Source organism: Stigmatopora argus, chromosome 8 (assembly GCF_051989625.1).
Source record: "Stigmatopora argus isolate UIUO_Sarg chromosome 8, RoL_Sarg_1.0, whole genome shotgun sequence".
Classification (NCBI taxonomy): domain Eukaryota; kingdom Metazoa; phylum Chordata; class Actinopteri; order Syngnathiformes; family Syngnathidae; genus Stigmatopora; species Stigmatopora argus.
In genome coordinates, this window is record NC_135394.1 from 2967252 (window position 1) to 2989908 (window position 22657).

At 41.3% G+C, this 22657-nt stretch overlaps 1 protein-coding gene across 3 annotated transcripts in view; it reads left to right on the forward strand.

Moving 5' to 3' along the window:
* Positions 1-22657, forward strand: part of ddah1 (dimethylarginine dimethylaminohydrolase 1) — an 82265-nt gene that overhangs the window by 18448 nt on the left and 41160 nt on the right. For 2 of the 3 annotated variants that reach the window (XM_077607934.1, XM_077607936.1), the window contains exon 2: positions 15587-15686. In XM_077607934.1, coding sequence (XP_077464060.1) covers positions 15587-15686 — 100 coding nt within the window. Of the gene's footprint in view, positions 1-8912; positions 9055-15586; positions 15687-22657 lie in introns of those variants that run through there. The other variant, XM_077607935.1, reaches the window with a different exon arrangement.

The window sequence follows — 22657 nt, forward strand, 5'->3', positions numbered from 1 at the left end:
GTTATCACCCCTCCTCAACATTCTTAACCTACTTTTCTGTTCTTTTAATTACCTGACATTTACAGATTCAAGGTGAAATATAAACATGGTTAGTGTCAATCTAGACATGAAGTACCCACCCACAAAAGGTTGTGTGGCCTGAGCAGCCACCACCCAAAGAATTGGAAACAGTGAGAAGTGAATTCCTTTATTTTTGCTGCAAACTTGAACATGTGATTTTGATATTTAATAGTGTTGGTGGAGGGAGACATAGAAAACAGACTGTAATTAAGCTTTAATTTTCAAGTATTTGCAACAGTACAATATATAATATAATTATTCTGTAGGGCGTCCCGGCGGCTGAGTGGTTAGCGTGTGGGCCTCACAGTGGGAGTCCTGGGTTCAAATCCGGGTTGGTCCCCCTGTGTGGAGTTTGTGTGTTCTTCCCGGGGCTGCGTGGATTTTCTCCAGGTACTCCAGTTTCCTCCCACATTCCAAAGACATGCATGGTAGGCTGATTGGGCACTCTAAATTGCCCCTAGGTGTGAGTGTGAATGGTTGTTTGTCTCCTTGTGCCCTGTGATTGGCTGGCCACCAATTCAGGGTGCCCCCCGCCTCTGGCCCAAAGTCACCTGGAATAGGCTCCAGCACCCCCCGTGGCCCTAATGAGGATAGAGCGGTTCAGAAAATGAGATGAGATGAGAATAATTCAGTATTTGGCATTACAGCTAATCAGGGGTGTCATACAAAGGGCCGCAGTGGGTGCAGGTTTTCATTCCAACTCAACAAGAAGATACCTTTTGCAAGTGTAATCAGTTAATTAAAGTCAGGTGCTACTTATTTTAGAAGACACCTGATTGGTTAAAATGTCGGCACTGGATCGGTTGGAACAAATACCAGGACCCACTGTGCCCCTCGGCGGAATCGGTTTGACACCACTGGATGCAAACCTCTTCTTTGCAGCCAATCTCAGATGATTTATTGTGGGGTTTTGGTCAAATACATGCACTATACAGTGGTACCTCAACATATGATCGTAATCCGTTCCGAGACTGAGATCGTATGACGAGGTTCTCGTAACTCGAGCGGACGTTTCCCATTGAAATGAATGGAAAACAAATTAATTCGTTCCAGCCCTCTGAAAAAACACCAAAAACAGGATATTGGATTGGAAAAAATGTTTTATTTCTTCTAATTCCCCATCTATTAACAAAGTAACACATAACTAGTGGTTTAATAGAAATAAAATGTGTTTAATCTAACTAAAATTGGGCGGATTTCGCCGAGGGGAGAGGGGCACAAAAGGGGCGGGGGGGGGGGGGGGGGGGGGTTGGGCTGCATTTGTTTCTCTCCACACAACCCACTCGTAAACGGAACAAACACTCCACCCTCACGTTCGCTATCGATGGGCTGTTTGCTGTTGTACTATTTCCTTCAAAATATTCCGAAAATGATGCACACAAATGTCCTGACAATCGGATAACGCACGACCACTTGCCAACGAGCAGCAGTCTCTTATCAGCGATCGCTCCGCTGCTCATGGGAGCTTCGGGGGCGCTGGCTAGCGGCTCCCTTTTAGCTTGTAGCATCTGTGTTCGCATCCGCTATGAACGGCGCCTATGATAGAGTTGCTACCAGGGATGCTATTGCGGGGAGTTGCGAGCCAGTGCCCCTGATGTTCTTACGAGCAGCAAACGAGAAGTAATATAATACTCCTCGTATTAGATAAAAAATAACAGGAAATGCAGCAGCTGACCTTACCCACGTATTGATTGGGGGTAAAGTTTTATTCTGAGAAAGAGTGCCATTGCCTGTCGGCGTTGTGTGCACGAGTATACTTCATTACCCAGAAAGCCCTGTTTTTCCCGCGCATGCGCGTTGTGCGTTTCCTGGTCTGAATAACTCATTCGGTGCTCGTAGATACGTATTGTTATACACGAAAGATATGCAAAAAAGACAGTGCCATGCCCACCTGGCTTGGTAGCATCACGAAATTTTGATCGCATGACGGGCAAATTATTCGATCGAAATTTCCGTCGTAAGACGAGAATATTGTATGACGAGCGGTCGTATGATGAGGTACCACTGTATATGGCATAAGTCGAGATACAATGTGCTAGTCTAAATTAGACATGGGAAGATGGGGCTTTTTATTACGGCTCGCAAACTAGTAAAAAAAAAATCTAATCAGTTGGAATGAAGATTAATCCTTTAGAAATATTTTCCACTATTCATCATCATGGTTATGATTGTTGTTCAATATTAACTGTATTTTTTAAATTTTTCTGGTTGGTGCACCTAGTTGTGTACTAAGTATCTAAAAATAATAATTTTGTGCAATCATTTCATCAGATTGGATCTTATTTCAGTAACTTTGAAGATTTGTAATGTGGACAAAAACAAATTACTAACATCTATACAACATTCACCTTTTCCTGGCACATTGATCTTTGCCAAATAAGTGGTTTTCATGGAACACATTTTTTAATCATTATTTTGCATGAATATTAACCTTTATTATATACTGTATTTTAGCCAAACTGTTCACAGTTTTAGGGTTATTAAGTTCACCCTCGCACAGGGGCATCCGGAAGTTTGAATCTGTTTGGACAAGGTGCAGAATCATTGAGCATGTACATAAAAACATTTCACTCAGGTGAGACAGTCATGAACCGTATACTCACTCACACTTGCATCTGGAATTTGCACTTCAGGCCCATCTGCACAGCCAAGTGAAAACATTCTTGCATAGGAAACTTGTTGTTCTCCCTCACAAGTGCAGCCACAGTCAAGTTTGCACATAGTCATTCATTCTTTGCAAGCTTAACTTTCCATGTCAAAGCAAAGGCACTGCCGAGGGCTATTTTCCTAATGCATCCTTCACCCAGTGAGGTCACAACATCCAGAATCCCGAGAATGCCAGGAATGATGAGGTTTAAGAGCTTTGAGGGGCAGTGTATGTTATCAGATGGACGGATACTGATTGAAAAGACCAAGATTGTAATGTGATGCACTACAGTTTATAACTGAACTGAAAGATGACTTGTGGTTCTGTGCTATTTTTCTCAAAGTCAGGTTAAGGAGTGTCAAACCAATATCTTGCGGGGACCACATCATTGCAGTCCCACATATGCCAAACATTGATGGATGAGGAGGTTTTAAACAAGGGGGCCTTTACTTTAACAGTTTAGGCCAAGTTTAGGATCAGTTGTTGGCTGTATCACAGATTTATGACTATTATTTTTTTGTCTTAAATCCTTACATAAAGTTAACAATAGCCTAATTGCTCTGTTGGGGGAAAAAACAAACACCTGAGATGAAGTGTCCGTGTTACCAGAAAAATACAGGCTATGTTACTAAAAGTACAATAGCTATAAGTTTGTTTAGACGAATTTCATGCAAAAATACATTTAGGACTTTGTTTGTCTAATTAATCTCAACCACAGCTGCTACATCGGAGGGTTCAAATGATCATTTGCCATGCCTGTGAATATTCTCAACTATCCAGGGCATTCAGCTTTATAGTTATTGAATCGATCACAACTGGACTGGACACATCTGAGAAGACTTAGCGGTTCATGCAACGAGGCTATCCATGAAAGCATTGGGTGTGGAAATTCAGTGAGTTATGGTCCAGATCTATGAATTAAGAGATTTTTTGAAGGGGGCAAACAACAGTTATTTCCCTCACAAAATCTCAGCAATTATGTCCGAAGAAGAAGAGAGGCAAAAGGCCTTTTAACACTACCAGAACACTCCACTTGAGCTGTAATAAATGCCCAGAGATATCCAGAGACCTGTCATGGATTGTTGACATTACATAATTGTATTCACATAAATCCTGTTGTATTGCCAGGTAACTTAAAATGTATATAGACAAATTAGATTCTAGGGCTTCACACAGAAAAGCAGTGAAACCATGCAAGCTTCCCAATTCAGGATCTTTTAAAGTTTGGAAAGATCTGTGATTGATCTGATTGTGTAATCATCTTTGTAGTAGGGGGACTGTAAGCAAAATGACAGCCTAATCAGCCCCCTTTCTCAGTGGTTTTACAAATGTATAATTCTCCAAAGCCTGACAGTTGCACAAGTGTGTTTAATTATGGCAACATTCTTTACAAGGTCTTTACATACAGGCTGTCAGTCAGCTGTTGGATCCCACAGTGATTGGTATGCGGAAAAAAACGAATTGTGGTATATTGCTGTCATAATTAAGTAGAATAAATAAAACTTGCATCAATAATCATCATCATTTTAGATAAAATGATCTCCTTTTATAATCTCTAATATCTTCTGAAAGCGACCTAGTTATTTTTTGAAAGACAAGATGTTCCGTTGTCCAGACAAACCATGTGGGTGGGAGCCCACGGTTGGTAGTCTCTATTTCTTCTCTCTTTTACATGGATCAAGCAGAGATGTTTGCTATTCCCTCAAGTGTCTGGAAAGTACGTTGTTTCCATTACAGTCTGTCTCATTTCACTGCAGTAGTGGTATTGTTATTGAGTGGATGCTTAGGGGTGTTCTGTGGCCTTGTGAGCCCAGTCCACAGCAATGCACAGTAGAGCAGGCCATCATAGAACACATATGGGTTACATTTGGAGCTTCAAAGACAAGTTGGAATGGACTAACTACTGGCAAAGTTATCATAAGGTTAGGGAAAATAGATGGTGTTGACTTTACACTAGCTCCAAATTCTAAGAACTGTGCACTTGTTTGAATTGATTCTGATAATTGGTTTCTGTCTGGACCTATCTAAGCTGACTTTATGGAGTGAAGTAGTATTGAACTCATTTTGTTTGATATATATATATATATATATATATATATATATATATATATATATATATATATATATATATATATATATATATATATATATATATATATACACACACATACACATATTGCATTATGATGACCTATAGACAGAGAGTAACAACAATGGTAACAACCAGAAAATACACTGTTAACATCACAAAATTACTATATTATTTCCGTACTACAGATCTCACCCAAATTTGGCAAAATTTAAAACCAAATAAATACAGTATGTGCCATACCATAAGCCTCAGGTGTCCACATCTTATTTTTTATGTTACCCAAGAAGATGTTACACATAAAGATTTCATTGATCAAAATAAGCTTTGTTAAGCAATATTAACATCAATACTCCTAGTTACGTCTGCCTCACTGGGCATATCAGAATGGCCAGACATCGCAAGTCCCTTTCGTGTTCTCTACATGGAACCATCAAGGAAGGCACTTACATTTGAAAAACAAGTCACTACAATATGAAAGAAAACCCAGTTTGCCTTGATGTTGAAGATTGCAGTGGATGAAGTCCTCTTATAAATATTAGTATTTAATAAATGGTAGTATAGCCATAGGCTTTGATGAACATAAAGCTAACGGATGTCAGCGCTAGCCCTCGCACAGCAGCTTCATTGTAGCACACTATTCGTCACCTTTAAATTTCAACACCCACGGCAAGCCTTAAACTGTTCTTCGGTAATGGCACCAAGTTTCGGTAATTAAGTTCTCTCAGTGCCACGTTGACTGTGTTGGGGAATATACTCCAAACGAGCTTGGATACACCTGGGAACTCAAGAGTTATTTCATTCATTTTACGTGCTATTTGTCTGCACAAGGGGTGTGTTGGAGACTCTCCAAGCCAACTATGGGCACCAGATGGGGGACACCCTGAATTAGTGGCCAGCCAATCGCAGGACACAAGGAGACAGACAACCATTCATGCTCACACTCCTACTGAGGGTCAATCACACTACCATGCATGGTTTTGGGATGTGGGAGGAAACGGTACTCGGATGATTCGCCTAAAGACGTCCGTTCGGCCGAATGAACGTTTCGCCGAATGGACGTTCGGCGGAACGTCCATTCGGCGACCTATCCGTCTGTCAAACGTCCGTCGGCGAAACGTCTTTAGGCGAATCATCCGCTCACGGGAGGAAACAACACTACCTGGAGAATATACTGTCCAAAAATAAATGTAGTAGTTTTCCTACTTTAAAGCACACAACTAGCGTTCTATTGACTGTCGACCAGTCAGGAGAAGTTTGGCAAATGGAGCTTTATAGGTAGAAGCACCACCATCATTATTGATGAACCAGGACGAAAGGATAGTCAGACGGATAAATAGCCCACATGGTTATGTCTTTCAAGTCTGACTTGATCTGTCCCGGCTGTTTAGCATCTGACCGCTTGCTTCCTGCAGAGATGGAAAACAACTGTCCGGAAAAGTCCGTATTTGCCAATATTTGGGGAATCTTTTGGCCCAAAATAATTTTCCCCTTTCAAGATTAGAACTTATAGTTCTTTTCTTAGTTTTCCACTTCAGACCCTTTCTTTTCGTCTCATATTACAAGGCTGTTTTGGGAAATCCCTCATAATAGACGGTTAGTCTAGTGTTTGCCGGGCATACCCTCCTGCTTTTTTCCACTTTGGGAGCCATCCATCACATTCTTTTAAAAACGTGGGCGTAACCATGTGGTATTATGCTGTTTTTCTTCAGTGGAACGCACTCCACAGTCCAGGCTGTTTTTAGTATCGATCTTTGGAACATTTGAGCAACAATAGAAATGCAAGGCATCAAGTAGTTTCTTCAAACTCTGCATAGCCCATATGCTTTGAAAGGTGTTAGGAAGCTTGACTTATTTAATTTTTCAACAAACAGAACAGTTACCTAACAATTTTGTTTGAATAGAAATGGCCTCATAAGTAATGACTCCTGATATCCAATGAAGTCAGGATTCTCAAATTTAGGGACTTCACCAGTTGCAGAACGTTTGGCCAGCCAGTTGCAGGGCATGAGGAGAGAAACAATCATTCACACACTCACTCATACCCAGGGGCAATTTAGAGTGTCCAAACAGCCTACCATGCATATTTTTTGAATGTGGGAGGAAACCAGAGAACCCAGAGAAAACCCACACAGGCGCGGGTAGAAGATGCAAATCCACACAGGAGGACCGACCTGAATTCAAATCCAGGACCCCAGAAATGTGGGGTCGACGTGCTAACCACTCATCCGCTGGGCCGGCTCTTTTGAGTATAAAAGATATCAACTCTTGAGTTGGACGCTAGTGCCTCCCATTATCAGATAAAAACAGTTTAATGTAATGACTTCATTTAAATTGATCAACTGGAAATTTCACTTTGTTGCTGCATAAAATTTCGCCTCCGCTTGTTCCACATGTGTTGAATTGATGTTGTTTTGATGCAACGCCTGTCAAAACTAGAAGTGACGTGTGGAGGTATCTGACGCCAACAACAGAAACCCTCGCTGAATAAATTATCCCGCATGTTGATTACTTAATCAGTTTGGTATTTTACATATGATGGAACTCAACCTGGAGTGATTCTCAGTGTGGAATGAAAGTCATAAAAAAGGAATACTACATACCTACTTTCCTTCCTTTGTTGAAGCTTCACATTCTAGATTCTCTCCAGTTAATACATCAAACCACTTTTTCTCCTGAATGTAATAGGTAGAGCTTCAAAACTTTAGAATAAACATACTTATGGTGGTTGAACATTCTCTCCTGGAGTTCACTTTGGGCCTCACATATGTTGAAACAACTTTAATATGCAGGAGCCTTGGGATTTTTGCTTTGGTTTTGTGTGGCCTTATCTGGTAGATCTAAAACAAACACAATGGGGATTCCTTATCATAGTCTCAATTGAACAGTCTCTGGCACATGTGAGAAGGGTGCCAAGTTTTGATTCTGTAAGAGTAATAACCACTGGTTAACCACATCGCTCGGAAAGCCTGAGCAATTATGTGGAAAACAACTTTTTGTGACAGTTGTCAGGAATTCCACTTTCCATTCATTTAGTGCCTCAACATGACCATATGTGCTTCTAAAACTCTCCTTGGCACATGCACAGGACAGTAACAGCGCCTTTTCTTTCTTTTTTAACTTCAGTAGGTCTAATTATTCAACAGCAGTGTAATGATGCTGTACAAACCTGTCCCCTATTGTTTGTCAGATAATCATTCATCCTTGTAATTCCTGCCTATGTTCTTCTCATATCACCTTCTTGCGCGAAAACTTCAGAAAAATACAAAAAATAGAGTTATATTTTGGTGCTGGTAGAGATATGGTATTTTGATGTATCGTGGCATGCAAATAGTATGTAGAACATTTATGTATATGGTATATGTATGACAGACGACAGTGTATGTGTTACTGTTTGTAGAAAAACGGTGTCATTGTTGGAAGTGAAAGATGATACAGTTCATTGAGTGTTATGTAAGATTAATTTCAAGCAGAATTTTGGCTATATTTTCCCATAATCCATGCCACAGCATCGGTTCTTGTGTCTATTACCTGTTTGTATGGTGTTCATAATAGAAAGCTATCGGCCGATATATTTATGAAAAACTCGACCCTCTATTCAAAGCTTGAGCTTTCTTGGAGGGAGCCTTTCCATCTCTGACTGTATGACTAATATTTGTAGTATAAGGATAAGCGAAACGGAGATGAATGAATGAATATTCAAGTAGTGTAGTATTCCCTGGATGATGTCAATAAAGTAAATATATAATTGTAATAATTAGCCCCGTGAGGCTAAGTAATATTAATACTGGTTAAAAATGAAGATTTAGCAGATTCATTTTCCATAAACTCTGTATGAAAGAAAATTAAACTGAAAAAATAAGAGCACAAGCTAATAAATCATTTCGCTGTTAGGCAAACAAACGGTCAACTCAAAATTGTGTTGGTATTTTTGAATTCAATCAAAACACACTGATGTTCCACATAAATATCCAATAGCCCACAAAAACGGATTTTAGGGCTGATGACTTTTATTGCGACACATGCCTTGAACCTTGAGACTCGAGGCCTTCTTTACCCTTTGTGCATGTGGTTGGATGTCTTTCAAGCAAAGAATGGCTTTGTGCGTGTGTGGGCAACTTATTAGGTAGAGGAAACTGGTTTGAAAATTCTTCGAAGAAATAGTATTCTAGCCTGGTATTCTCACTGTAGTAACATGTGATAACACCAATGTTAGCCATCTATTTATTGAACCAAGGCAAAAGATTCAACGAGGTAGGTAAGTTTATTGTCTTTTGCCCTCTGTTTGGTTTAAGAGGTTCACCATAGAACAAATAGCCTAACAAATAAAGGATTTGAGCTGTCGGCAGAACTACCTCTGTTTCCAATAGACTTTCCATGTGCCAACACATTATAGCCTGCAGCTATTAGGGGGCATGACTGTAAGTAGTAGACAGCAGACATGTTATTTATTGCCTTCATGATTAGACAGTACTCTTTATTTGCTGGAATACACTTATATTTCTGTTTATTTTTGTAGCGCTCAACCCTGCTTGGTTGTCGATAATGAACTAGTGTGTAAAAGTACTACAAAACCTAATTGAAGTTGCACATTACGTACTAAGAAATTTAATTGTTACAATAACATTACAAAATTTCAACCTATATGAGTCCATTAATTATTTTCAATAACGCATTGGCGACAAGGAAATTCTCAAATTTTGATAATTATAAAACTATTTTTTTAGTTCCTGTTGCGGCCCGGTGAGCGAAGGGTTAGCACATTGGCCTCACAGTTATGGGGTCGAGGGTTCGATCTGCCCCTATGAATGAATGTGATTGTAAATGGTTGTCCGTCTCCTTGGCCCCTGCAATTTGCTGTCCACCAATTCAAGTCCCCTGCCTGGTGTCCTTAGTTATCTGGGACATGCTCCAGCACCCCCCCCCCCCCCCCACGACCATTGTGAGGATAAGCAGTTCAGAAAATTATTGCATGAATGCTTTACAAATGACACAGAGACTCAATCTTTGAGTCAAATGTTCTGTAAGGTGTTAAATTTAAGTTGATCCCAAATCCAGTACGTCCTACAAATTTACGACCAAATTGAAATTTCCTGTCAAAATTGATGTGTCCATTTTACGATCTGATGCGCCTCATAGTCTGAAAATCCTTATACAGTCATACCTCGTCATACGACCGCTCGTCATACAATATTCTCGGCTTACGACGGAAATTTCAATCGAATAATTTGCCCGTGATGCGATCAAAATTTTGTGATGCGACCAAGCCAGGTGGCCATGGCACTGTCTTTTTTGCATCTCTTTTGTGTATAACAATATCTACGAGCACCGAATGAGTTATTCAGACCAGGAAACGCACAACGCGCATGCGCGGGAAAAAGAGGGCTTTCTGGGTAATGAAGTATACTCGTGCACACAACGCCGACAGGCAATGGTACTCTTTCTCAGAATAAAACTTTACCCACAATCAATACGTTGGTAAGCTCAGCTGCTGCATTTCCTGTTATTATTATCTAATACGAGGAGTATTATATTACTTATCGTTTGCTGCTCATAAGAACATCAGGGGCACTGGCTCGCAACTCCCCGCAATAGCATCCCTGGTAGCAACTCTATCATAGACGCCGTTCAAAGCGGTTGCGACCACAGATGCTACAAGCTAAAAGGGAGCCGCGAGCCAGCGCCCCCGATGCTCCCATGAGCAGCAGAGCGATTGCTGATAAAAGACTGCTTCTCTTTGGCAAGTGGTCGTGCGTTATCCAATTGTGAGGACATTTGTGTGCATCATTTTCGGAATATTTTGAAGGGAATAGTACAACAGCAAACAGCCCATCGATAGCGAACGTGAGGGTGGAGTGTTTGTTCCGTTTACGAGTGCGTAGTCGTGATAAAAAAAAAACGAAGCCCCCCCGCCCCTTTTGTGCGTCTCTCTCTCCCCTCGGCAAAATCCGCCCAATTTTAGTTAGATTAAACACATTTTATTACTATTAAACCACTAGTTATGTGTTACTTTGTTAATAGATGGGGAATTAGAAGAAATAAAACATTTTTTCCAATCCAATATCCTGTTTTTGGTGTTTTTTCAGAGGGTTGGAACGAATTAATTTGTTTTCCATTCATTTCAATGGGAAACGTCCGCTCGAGTTACGAGAACCTCGTCATACGATCTCAGTCTCGGAACGGATTACGATCGTATGTCGAGGTACCACTGTATATGCCTAGAGCAGTGGTTCTTAACCTTGTTGGAGCTACCAAACCCCACCAGGTTCATCTGCGCCTTCACCGAACTCCACCAGTTTCAAATGCGCATTCACGCAACGCTACTTTAGTGTAAAATATTTTTTTTTTCAAATTCAAGATATATAAATTCCTCGCAGCACTGATTGGCCAAGCAATGTCACGTGATCATCTGCAGCCATTGATGGTCAAGCGGGGCATGCTACGTGAATAGAAATGATGAGTCGATGTGTCTTGACCTCTGTGGCAGAGGCTCCACCGAACCCCTAGGGTTCGATCGAACCGAGGCTAAGAACCACTGGCCTAGAGAATACTAGCCTTATAATTAGCGACATGCACAAAGCAACCTTGAGTTTTGAAGCCTTGACTGACTTAAGACCATGTAGTTTTAAATCTAGTTTGAGAGTTGACGTGAGATTGTAGCATCTTTAGGTGTCAGCCCAAAATTAGATGACTGTACTGTAAATGTGTAGAACCATGCTGTTGAATATACCTGCCTACAGTCTTTATGTCCCAGGTGTCTGAAATGAGAGAAGAAAGATTGTATACAACGTGTTTGAATGAAGCAGCTCCTTTACTCGAGGCAGACGGCCAGATCCGTGTGGTCGATGTGGTATGAAAGTCTCCAGCCCTGCAACTGTGTATAGCTTCAAATTGACCTACTTCTTAATGATTATGTAATGCTGTTAAGCAAGGTGGGAGTGTTGCATGATGTGAGGGTGTCATGGCTTGGTTAACCACAGGTATTTTCCTACATACACCGAAGATTTGTTTGGATTAGGCAAGGGCTTTCCATGGAAGATCTGCTTTCCTTTGCTTTCAACTAAATGAGGAGTTGGCATTTCAGATTTAAGTTCCTGTGACAGGGTACATGTCTATTTTTCTCGCTGTATTGCTGTTTTTATTGTATTTGGCTGTTCATTGCTGTCCCGTGTCATGGGATATAAGCCCATTTTGAGAATTTGAGCATGTCAAGAATCTAGATTTCGATAAAGTCTCATGGTGTAAGCAGAATCGTGGATTTTCAAAACTCAAAGGTTTTTCCCTTTTTAAGGTGGGTCTGCAGCCATTTAAATGAAAGTTGGGTACAAGGCTGTGTCTCTTTCTTTGAGTTTTTCAGAGAATACCTGACTTACAACCCACACAGGTATGGCGTGAACAGGCAAACTTCACACAGGAAGGATTTGAACTCAAAACTTCTGAACTGTAAAGCAGAACTTATGACCAGTGATCCACTATAAAGTCTATAGTCTACACTTATTGTATTAATATTTATGTTTGCAGTATTGAAGCAAACTGTTCTCTCCTCTGCTATCCTGCTATCCGAGGATGATTCTTGAGAATGCTTTTGTTCCATTTCCCCAAAGGCAGAGTTCTAGCAGACATGTGGTCCTTTTTAGTAGTTTGAGTTTTTCATGTGATATCCTCAGGATGTAAAGAAAAGGTACAAAAAGAAAAAGCCAAAAATAAAAGGCTGGCTATTCTGGCCCCATGTCTCTTGTACTGAGCTAGAACACCGAGAATACGGCCTGCACACCAATTGGCCTGAAAAGCCCTGCATGAATTCTAAAAGGCCTTTTTTTTATTTAAAGCAGGGTGCAGTGTAACCTTATGTTTCTTAGCCAAACTCTCAGATGGAACGTTTTTACGGGACTAGACGACAAGGATCCTGCGAAATGAGTTGGCACCGATGGAAGCTGAGCTATTGGGTGTCTCTTACATTAAGAGGTAATCCACTTGCAGCTGGGGTGCCAGTTGGAGCATTTCTAAGCCTTCCGTAAAGGTTGAGAGAGCATGGGGAATTTGGTAGTAACAAAAAAGTGAGGGAATAAACAAAGTAGGTTTGGAGAATGGAGGACTGTGAAGGAAACCAAGGCTTTCCGTTGGACTGTAAAAAAAAAAAAAAAAAAAAAATGTGAATGCTAGATAAACACTAGCTACTATGGAATTGTTTGCAGTAAGGTCAACTTTTTGTATCTTCAAAATAGGATAAGGAACATGATTTTTAATTCACAGTAATGAGACCAACTAAACACTAGTAACACATTTAGCAGCTTCGATAACTGATTGAGAGGATGGGTCATTTTCACATAATTCAGCAAATAACGGTAAAGACACTTTCAGAAAATGAATAATTTACAAAATGCAATTCAAGCATTCTGATTATCTCTAATTAGCAACACTAGCACTGCCTGGAAATATCTTAGCTGGAACTTTAATGAAAACATAATTAATTAAAATTTAAAAAATATGGGTGAATATTTGGAATCTTTCCTTGTGCCTTTCTTTTCTGATATCGTTCCCTTTCTTTCTCTAAATATTTGTGATAGGCTCCAGGGTCATTTTTAATCTTCTCCCTGCATTTGCGCATCGCTGCAGCATTAGATTTTTTCGCAGGTGGCTTACCGCCTTTTTTCTTAAATGGATTCATGTTCTGGAAATTTTACAAATCAAAGCAGGAATTAGTATACACATAAACATAGCATAACATGTTAGCGTCATCTCTACATATCTGTTGTATATTTAAAAATATGTATTTCATCTCTACATATCTATTGTATACACCTTTTAATAACGGTAAAGACAAAATTTATTAACGGTAAAGACACAACATTCCACCTCAGCCTTTGACATTGGTAGATGGTATTTCTTGGCACTCAGTAAATGATAGTGTTCTGCATGCATACACCATGCCCAGTTCATTAAAAAGCAAAGTAATTATGTTCACCAAGTTTTTAGGACATCGGTAAAGACATGGAATTGTTACGACATTTCACAGGTATGGTCCTTACCTTGGTTTTAGTTTCATTCTCATGGCTTCTGCTTAGCTGGCGTTGACAATATGGCTGACAACATCCTGGTACTTCTCCCACACCAGCCACCTGGTGTATTTACTGTGAATTTTTTGGTGTATTTCTCATGTGATAACGGTAAAGACACACTAACTGATATGAAAGGTACATCAGTAAAACTGTTTGCAGTTGCAATTCTTTTGCATTTTTCTCAAAGACAACTTGAGTGAAAATACTATTGAAACAAATCTAAACAACACATTCTAAATAGAGACAAACAAATAAATCATAACCCGACTTTTCATTCCTATAAACTGTGACACTAGATTCTGGACATCTAACGGAGTGGACAAATTCAACATAAACTGGCTCTCAATGTATTTGTGTCTCAAATAGATTTCTCTTAAAATTGGTGCCAAATGTAGTATAATATGTGGCAAACAAAGCAGTAGTAATTAATTTTTATAACTTTGTAACACATAAAGGGAAAGTCCAGGGCCATATCTTTACCGTTATTTGCTGAATTATGTGAAAATGACCCGGATACATTACTGAAATTGAGTTGCATTTCAAAATTCACTTGTTCTTCACTACACGTGCAAAAGAAACCATGCATATACAGTTCTTCTGTATGGATTGACATTAGGCTAATCATGGTGCTAAAATCCTTTGTCCATTATCTCTTAAAGTGATGTCATAGGAAATGGCTGTCAGCTTAGGTAAAGGAACCCGCTATGCAGTTCCAGTAAATATTTTGTATGCTTACTGCATTACTAATGCAATGCCCAAAGAATGACAAAGTATCTACTGTTTTATATGTGGTGCCACACTATATCAGACATCATATGTTCAAGATATTTAAAAGCGAATGACTTTTTCTCTGAGACCAACTATTCTTTGGGGTTTCATTTATTGAATCTATGATTTGGAGCAGCATGGAAATATTGATATTTTGAAAATGCATGGTACTGTACCTGTATGCTAATTGTGTGGACTTCCATAAATAAGTGGATGCAGAAACATTGTGTTGGCTAAAAAGCACAATGAAGAAACTGAGGTCATAATGAGATAGGGCTTGTGGAAACACTGATGCTCTCATGCCTGGCCTTGGAAACTACTCCTATAGGACCCCCCCCCCAAAAAAAAAAAATCTGGACAGTAAAATCACACTGGGCGGTCAGAGAGCAGATCAGCCATGAAGCAGCCAAACTAAGACCTGCTCTCCTCAAGGTCTGAGTTCATGCCGAGGACATGCAGCTAAGCACAGAGTTTCCCATTTTCCATCTCAGTAAAGCATTTCATAGTATTATACCCTACTAATCCAGGTTGTCATCTTTTTCCTACAAATACCGGAGAGAAAGAAATAAGATAAATGACCCAAAACATGTGATCAGGATAGGGCACTGTTAAAGTTATTTGATCTTGAGTCGGTCCGTTTTAACCAGTAGTATTAACTTATGAAATGACTTCATTTCAGGGCTCATTACAATGATGTCATTGCAAAAAAGGGATTTATTTCATAGCATCTGGTCTCGCAGGAACCAATTTGCTGTTAAGTAATCCAGAAAGATCTTCAGAATGATTTTCTTCATCCTGTTTACGTGTTGTTCAATGGAACTAGACCGTATAACACCCTTGACGTGTACAAGTATTTTTTTCCTCTCGAAACATTTCACTGTTAGTTAACTCTTCTGTTGGTTTGTTGATATTGATGCCAATAGTTGATTTTTATGTATTTTTGTTTTGTTCTTGTCAATCCAGACAGAAGCAATGAAAGGTGCCTTGAAGGAGCTGAATCTGAACATTGTAGAAATGACTGATGAGAATGCCACATTGGATGGAGGAGATGTCCTTTTCACAGGTAAATAAAAGTATCCTTAAACTCTTATGAGTGTTTTGCAAGTCCACTGTATTTCCAATGGAACTAAATCTCATTTAATTGATTCTTTAATTGACATTTTGATAGTGATCAAAAAGTAATTTCAAATTAATCTAGTGTTTGGTGTTCATTTAGTCATTGGCATTCATGTATTATTTATAAGCAGAAAAAAAGGACATTAAGGACATTAAATAGCAGTTGTGCGCTTTTATCAGAATCTCCACCAAAATCAACAAATACTAAATCCACTACAGAAATAAGGGAAAACACACCATGACCAAGAAAGTTCATCCTTTGTTTCAGTTAAAAACCTGGTGTGGAAGGTTGGCTTCACTTTCGACATGTATTTTAACTCAGCAACAAATTTCTTTTCTCAATTCTACATCTTAGATTGTACTTGGTAGGCTTTAAAGTGCTCAGACACAAATTGATGCTTTTGTTTAAACCACAAAGAGAAAAGAAAAACACCCTTATATATCTTATTGTTTGGTTTCCACTTGGCCTAATAGATAATTGTATTGCTTACGTGGACATGTCAGCTGCAGATAAAAATGTTGATCTTTTCATGTGTGCGACGGCAGAATGAAGTTTAATGAATGGCTGGCCTTCCCCCCACTTTCACTGACAAGTATTTTCAAATCAGTGTTGCTGATTAAAAGTTTTATTATTTGTCAATATTCAAGTACACAAATATGTGCTCGTGGGAGGTGTGCTTTTGTCAAAAACACAATAAATATGTGTGACATACTAGAGTGTTTGATCTATTAGTGTGACATACTAGTGTTTGATTTATTAGTGTGACATGCTAGAGTGTTTGATTTATTAACGATTGCATGTAAAGAAGCTATGACGAGTTTGGATTGAATGTGTGTATCGGTGTTCAATTGTTGATCCTTGGATCCACATGGCAAGTGTGGGGCATGTTAAAGAAGATCGGTATTCGATTATTGATGTCTTAGCAAGTAGCTTGAGGCACGGGAGGTGTGCTGAATCATTACAGTAAAAGTTGGATTGAAGTAACAACAACATCTCGCTGTTCTGATTATTTCCCCCTGTGTGTCAAGATCGAATGCAGGGTGTAACATTTTGGAGGCACCGCTGGGATTGCTGTTCAGATGTCCAGTGTCCAAGACCTGCTCACTGAATTCTGAGCCAGCTAAATCCCCCCAAACACTACAAACCAGGCAGATGGCAGTGAGAGGAGGTGTTGCTGTTTAAGAAGAACTGGAAGTTGGCGGTTGAGTACTTGTCATCTGAGGCCTACGAGATCATCAGAGGGACATCCACCACGACGAACGACCTATGATCAGCTTGGTGTCCCCTCCTGTTATAGTACTCAGTCACCACATCAGCTGCTACCTGCTTACCCTGCACCAAAGAGACTCCTCAAAGTTTCTTAATGCGAGTCTTGGGTCTTAGGCAGAAGGTACTGTTTGCATCTCGAGAATCAGAATCAGGACTCCAGTATGACCCAAGTTTAGTCCAGCGTATGTGCTTGCACACAATACTCACTGGTCTCCAGAGTGACAGTGTGAGGGTAGATATGCAGCCTCTCTTGCTGGACTGTAAGACTTCAGATGAACTGTTACTAGAGCGGTTAAATATAGCCTGTGCTAATGAAGTGGAAAGGAGAAATAAAAAGAAGTTTAGTACCCCACAGGCAGCGACACATGTTAGCAAGGTGCAGTCAGAAGAACTACGACCTACCAATTGCCCTGTAGAAGAAAAACCAAAAGTGTCCCCTGAGGTACGAGCGGAGCTGACTGAACTTAAGGCAAGTGTTGCTTCTCTTAAAGATCTCAGTGCAGAAATAGCTCAGATAAAGGAGATACTACAGCAGTCTACATTTCAGCCTCAGTCCTACCCCCCACCCTCAGTTAGAAGACCAGTTGGGGACCCCCAGCCACCTTCTGCTCAACAAAATTACTACAGCCAGCCCCCAGCACCCCACTGGAACACTAGCCGCCCTGCTTATGTCCCAAGGAGGTGTTTTGCCTGTCAGCGAGGAGGGCGAGATGTACAGTGCACACACTGTTATCGCTGTGGGAGTGGAGAACATTTCCAAGTTGGATGTAAAACACGAATTGTCAGGCCGCTAAGAGAAGCCCCTTTAAACGACTAGTGGTTGCCCCTGCGGGACGAGTGTCAACCATGAAGAGAGAGAAGTCTCAACTATTTATACATGGTGACTGTATTTCCTAGCAGAGACAAAGGCACGTCCTACCGGCCACCCCCGGCAGCAATAGGTCATCAACATAAAATTACCTCCCTAGTTGGAAGGCAATGTCTAGTTCAGTGTTATTTGAATGGCCACCAACTACAAGCATTATGGGACACGGGTTCGCAAGTTTCAATTATTGACGAAAGGTGGAAAGAGGAATATTTACCTGGCGTGCGACTGAGAAATGTCTCAGAAATATTAGAAACATCTGCAGATCTGACATTGATTGCAGCAAATGGGATTGAGATGCCTTATATTGGGTGGGTTGAGACAACATTTCATTTGGTCTCAGGGGTACACAGAAAAAACCCATTGACAATTCCAATGCTTGTGACAAGCGGGCATCATCTGTCCCATCCCATTATTGGTTTTAACGTTATTGAACACATTCTGGCACAGACCGAAGTGGATCAACAGTACCTTGCTGTGAGGAGGGCTTTCCCAAGTCTCAAAAGAAACGAGGTGAGGACTTTTATACAGGCCGTCAGTGCGGAACAGATAGACCAGTATGTAGTGAGAGCTAGGAAAAACAGGGTTTTAGTGCCAAAACACACCATTATTCAGATTGAATGTCGTATAGCTGCCAAACCTTTCAAAGAGGGCACGAGTGTGCTTTTTCAGCCAGATGTGAATGCCCAGTGGCCAGAGGGTCTTGAGTTCAACGACACCTTGGTCAGGGTAAGAAAGGGTGTTTTCCCTGTCATTACAATTGATGTCTCGAATCCTACAGGCCATGATATTCTTTTACCCGGGCGCACTGTAATTGGCACAGTACAACAAATTTTGACTATACTTCCCGCTGAGATTTTTGAACCAACCCCAGCACCAACTGCAGTGAACCATACCAGCATTCGCACCCCATTCAATACAGGTGAACAATGGGACCCACCTGTAGATGTAAGTCACCTGACAGAGGAGCAGAGAAAGGTAGTCAAAAGAATGCTGAGAGAAGAGTGTCACTCCTTCTCAATCTCAGACAATGACATTGGCTGTATTGACAGATTACAAATGACTATCTCTCTCAAAGATTCTGAGCCAGTAAAGCGTTCATATATGTCAGTGCCCCGACCATTGTACCAAGAGATGAAGGGTTATCTCCATGACTTAATAGCACAGGGCTGGGTGAGAAAGTCAAACTCATCATACTCCTCGCCGGTCGTGTGTGTCAGAAAAAAAGATGGAACTCTTCGGTTATGCGTAGACTATAGAGACCTAAATAGGAAGACACATCCAGATAGACAGCCGATCCCCAGAGTTCAAGACATCATGGATAGCTTGGGCGGGAACTCCTGGTTTTCCCTCCTAGACCAGGGGAAGGCATATCATCAGGGGTTTATGTCTGAGGAATGCCGAGCACTGACTGCTTTTGTTACACCATGGGGACTGTACGAGTGGATCCGTATCCCTTTTGGCCTCATGAACGCCCCTGCATCGTTTCAGCGTTGCATGGAGGAATGTCTGGAAGGACTTCGGGATAATATCTGCATCCCTTACTTGGATGATACGCTGGTTTTCAGTAAGACTTTTGAAGGGCATGTAGAAAATGTGAGACAAGTACTTTGTCGCCTCAGAGAGTATGGCATCAAACTAAAACCCAGCAAGTGCAATCTCTTCAAAGCTGAGGTTCGCTATTTGGGCAGGATAGTTTCTGCAGAAGGCAGCAGGGTGGATCCTGCAGATTTTGAAGCTGTTCGATCACTGAAAGACATCAAACCACACACTGTGGGTCAACTCAGAAAGATGCTTGGTCTACTGACTTATTACAGACAATATATCAAAGACTTTTCCAGAAGAGCGAGTTGTCTGTATGACCTTCTGAAAACAGACCAGAGTAATGCCCCAAACAAAACAAAGACAAAGAAACCAAGCCATGTTGTTCCCTCAAACAAGCCGATCACATGGACTGACGAGCACCAGCAGGCGCTTGAACAACTGATTGAATGCCTGCTCCATCCACCAGTATTAGGATTCCCAGATTTTACCCAGCCATTCATTGTACACACTGATGCCTCACACCAAGGGTTAGGTGCAGTGTTGTGTCAGAAGCAGGATGGCAAACTTAGAGTCATTGCCTACGGCTCCCGCACATTGACAGCAGCTGAAAAGAATTATCACTTACATTCTGGTAAACTGGAATTTTTGGCTCTAAAATGGGCAATCACTGACAAGTTTCGAGATTATTTGTACTATGCCCCAGCATTCACGGTATATAGCGACAACAACCCGCTCACATACATTCTATCCACTGCAAAATTAAATGCAACCACTTCCAGGTGGGTTGCAGAATTGGCTGATTTCCACTTTACAATAAAATATAGGCCAGGGAGGGAAAACAATGATGCTGATGCTTTGTCAAGGATGCCGCTGGATGTTGAGTCGTTGATGAAGGAATGTTCTGAGGAACTACCACCCGATGCCATCGTTGCCACGATCCAAGCAATCAAGGTACAGGAAATGTTCCCTTTGAGTCTGCCTTCATTACAGATGTGTTGTTCAGTGACAGATGTAGAGGAGACAGCTGCTGCGTCAATCAGCCCTATACCAAAAGAAGAGGTAAGGAAAGCACAACAATCTGACCTGTTCATTCGTCCTGTGTTGAATTATAAACTGTCAGGTTGTAAGCCATCAGCGGAGGAGTTGAAGTTGCTCAGCCCAAAGACAAAATGTTTGCTCAGGCAGTGGGACAAACTGATAACAGACAGTGACGGGATTCTGTACAGAACCACCACAACCCGTAAACAGTTAGTCTTACCGGAACAATATCGAGAAACAGTAATGAAAGAGTTGCATAATAACATGGGGCACCAGGGTGTCGACCGCACAGTATCCCTTGTGCGTGATCGTTTCTTCTGGCCGTATATGCAGTCTGATATTGAACATTATGTGACTAAAACCTGTCCTTGCCTAAAACAAAAAAAACCATGCCAGGAACAGAGAGCACCATTGACGAATATTGTGACAACACAGCCCTTTGAGCTCGTTTGCATTGACTTTCTTCATCTTGATCGATGCAAAGGCGGATATGAGTATATCCTCGTTATTGTCGATCACTTTACACGTTTTGTCCAAGCATATGCCACCACCTCCAAGTCAGGAAAGGCTGCTGCAAATCTTATCTTCAATGACTTTGCCCTGAAGTTTGGGTTCCCCTTACGTATCCACCATGATCAGGGAAGAGAATTTGAAAATAATTTGTTCACACAGTTGAAGAGACTCAGTGGCATGGCTGGATCCAGGACAACACCTTATCACCCGATGGGTAATGGTCAGGTGGAACGAATGAACAGGACATTGCTGCAGATGCTAAGAACACTGAGTGAGACACAGAAATCAAATTGGAAGGAGTCTTTGAACAAGCTTGTGCATGCGTACAACTGTACCCGTTGTGATGTGACAGGTTATTCACCATTTTACCTACTGTTCGGGAGATCGCCGAGGCTTCCAGTGGACATGCTCTTTGGACTGTACAACAAGTCCGATACAGATGGACAGCAGGACTATGTGGAGAAATGGAGACGAGGGATGGAGGAGGCGTACACCATTGCCACCGAGAGTGCACGGAAAGCTGCAGAACGAGGTAAAAAGCACTATGACACCAAAGTGAGGAGCTCTGTGCTACAACCAGGAGAACGCATCCTGATAAAAAACCTGACACCAAGAGGCGGACCTGGAAAACTCCGTGACTTCTGGGAAGATGCAGTTCATACGGTGGTGAGGCGAATGGGATCTGATCTACCAATTTATGAAGTCAGGCCAGAAAAAGGTAAAGGGCGTTCCAGAGTTCTGCACAGAAATCTACTGATGTCCTGTGATCATTTACCTGTTGAGGCAACACTAGAAGAAGGAAAAATTGGCAAAAGTATGCAGAGAAAGAAACAGCAGCCCGTATCTCATCTTCAAGAGTCAGACGAAGACAGTGGTGACGAATATGACTTTCACTACGAGCCCCTCCAGGTGCTAAATGAGAGCGATGCCCAAGGGATGGAGTCTGAGCACAGGCCACTGTCAGCGAATCAGAGACTCGGAGTGAAGGGCCCTGCTTCCGGACCAGTACAACGAGAAGAGGACTATCAGCGGGAGGACCTGCCTGGTGAGGGAACAAATCTGGCTGTTGAAGATCCTCGTGATGATCATTTATCAGAGACCTCTCCGCCAACCACTGTGAATGAACCTGAGGCGTTGACTTATGAACGGCCAAGAAGGGAGAGACATCCACCACGACGAACGACCTATGATCAGCTTGGTGTCCCCTCCTGTTATAGTACTCAGTCACCACATCAGCTGCTACCTGCTTACCCTGCACCAGGAGTGGTTCCTTGGTTAGTACACCTGCAGCCATATTACATTCAACCACCCTTTATGTATGGACTCCAACAGGCTTGAGCCTACAAGGGTGACATGTATTATGCGAACATGGACTGTTACGGACTGTGATTACAGTTTCCATCCAGTGAACGTGGACCGTACGAGTTGTGGATTATATTTGAACTGTGGCCCTTGCCGCCTGGAGTTTTCATGAGTATCAGTTTACAGAAGAGGATGTGAAATGACAAGTTCGCTTGACTGTTCAGCATTACAACCAACAAGGGGAAGATATTTGGAATGTACTGATGTCGGGACGACATTTGTTTTTGTGGGGGAGAGTGTGACATACTAGAGTGTTTGATCTATTAGTGTGACATACTAGTGTTTGATTTATTAGTGTGACATGCTAGAGTGTTTGATTTATTAA